Source organism: Sinocyclocheilus rhinocerous, unplaced genomic scaffold (assembly GCF_001515625.1).
Source record: "Sinocyclocheilus rhinocerous isolate Xijiao unplaced genomic scaffold, SAMN03320098_v1.1 C36646672, whole genome shotgun sequence".
Lineage (NCBI taxonomy): Eukaryota > Metazoa > Chordata > Actinopteri > Cypriniformes > Cyprinidae > Sinocyclocheilus > Sinocyclocheilus rhinocerous.
The window spans coordinates 551-1,443 of NW_015784347.1; the positions used below are offsets into that span (position 1 = coordinate 551).

The following is an 893-nucleotide window of genomic DNA, read 5'->3' on the forward strand; positions in this document are numbered from 1 at the left end:
CCCCATTTAAAAAAGAAACCCCTGGCATAATGCATACTATTCTTTAAAAATATATAAACTCCATTATGCAATGCAAAACATTTCAAACTAAACACTGTCATGACCCCGTTACACAGAAACGGTCCACCTTGGAAATAAATGTTTATAATATGTTATATTACTTTTGTGTTAAAACATCTTTATATGAACTATATTTATTAAATGATCTCGCAGTCTGATCAAATAATAAGATGTGAAGGGATGTTAAAAATACAGCAAATGCATGTTCTGCTCAGACTCACCATGAAGCCTGTAAACCCCAAGATACAGCAACAAACTGCACACACAGGTACAGCAGGAACCACTTGTGATTCCTCTCACCAACACAGTTGTCTATCCAGGGACAGTGATGGTCAAAACGCCTCACACAGCGCTTACACGTTTTACAGTGCCTGGCCCTCATCGGTTGCTGGTTCACACAGAAAGAGAAACAAGAATAAGCAGATTTCACTGGACGCTGAGCAAAAGCAGCGTTTAGGTTGATGAAGTACCAGTTTAAAGCAGTAGCCGCAGCGTCGCTGCTTTAAAGAACTGTGATCTTGAGGAATCATCTTTTCCAGTTCTTCATTACTGTCCACTGACGTTCCCTGAAAGAGTCCAAACATCCGCCTATATTAGATGAGCTATTATACATATCTTATACAGACGTTGCTTTCATAACTACCCTTGTGTCGCTGTCGGACAGAACAAAGCCAGGATCCATCAGAGACACAGTGAAGTACAGCAGAACAGAGAGCAGAACCACGGAGCTGAACACCACCGGCTGGACCAGAGCTCCTCTCTCCTGACACTTACGCAGATCTGCACCAAAACAGGATTTTGAACATTTCTTTTTAATATGTAATATAGAAAAA

At 40.8% G+C, this 893-nt stretch overlaps 1 protein-coding gene across 1 annotated transcript; it reads right to left on the reverse strand.

Moving 5' to 3' along the window:
- Positions 1-244: 244 nt before the first annotated feature.
- Positions 245-840, reverse strand: LOC107736351 (probable palmitoyltransferase ZDHHC12; the record flags this gene model as incomplete). The annotated part of the gene is made up of 3 exons (XM_016547788.1): positions 245-448; positions 531-626; positions 704-840. Coding segments are annotated over 3 exons (404 nt in total), but the record flags the coding sequence as incomplete, so codon positions are not given.
- Between the last annotated feature and the right edge of the window lie 53 nt (positions 841-893).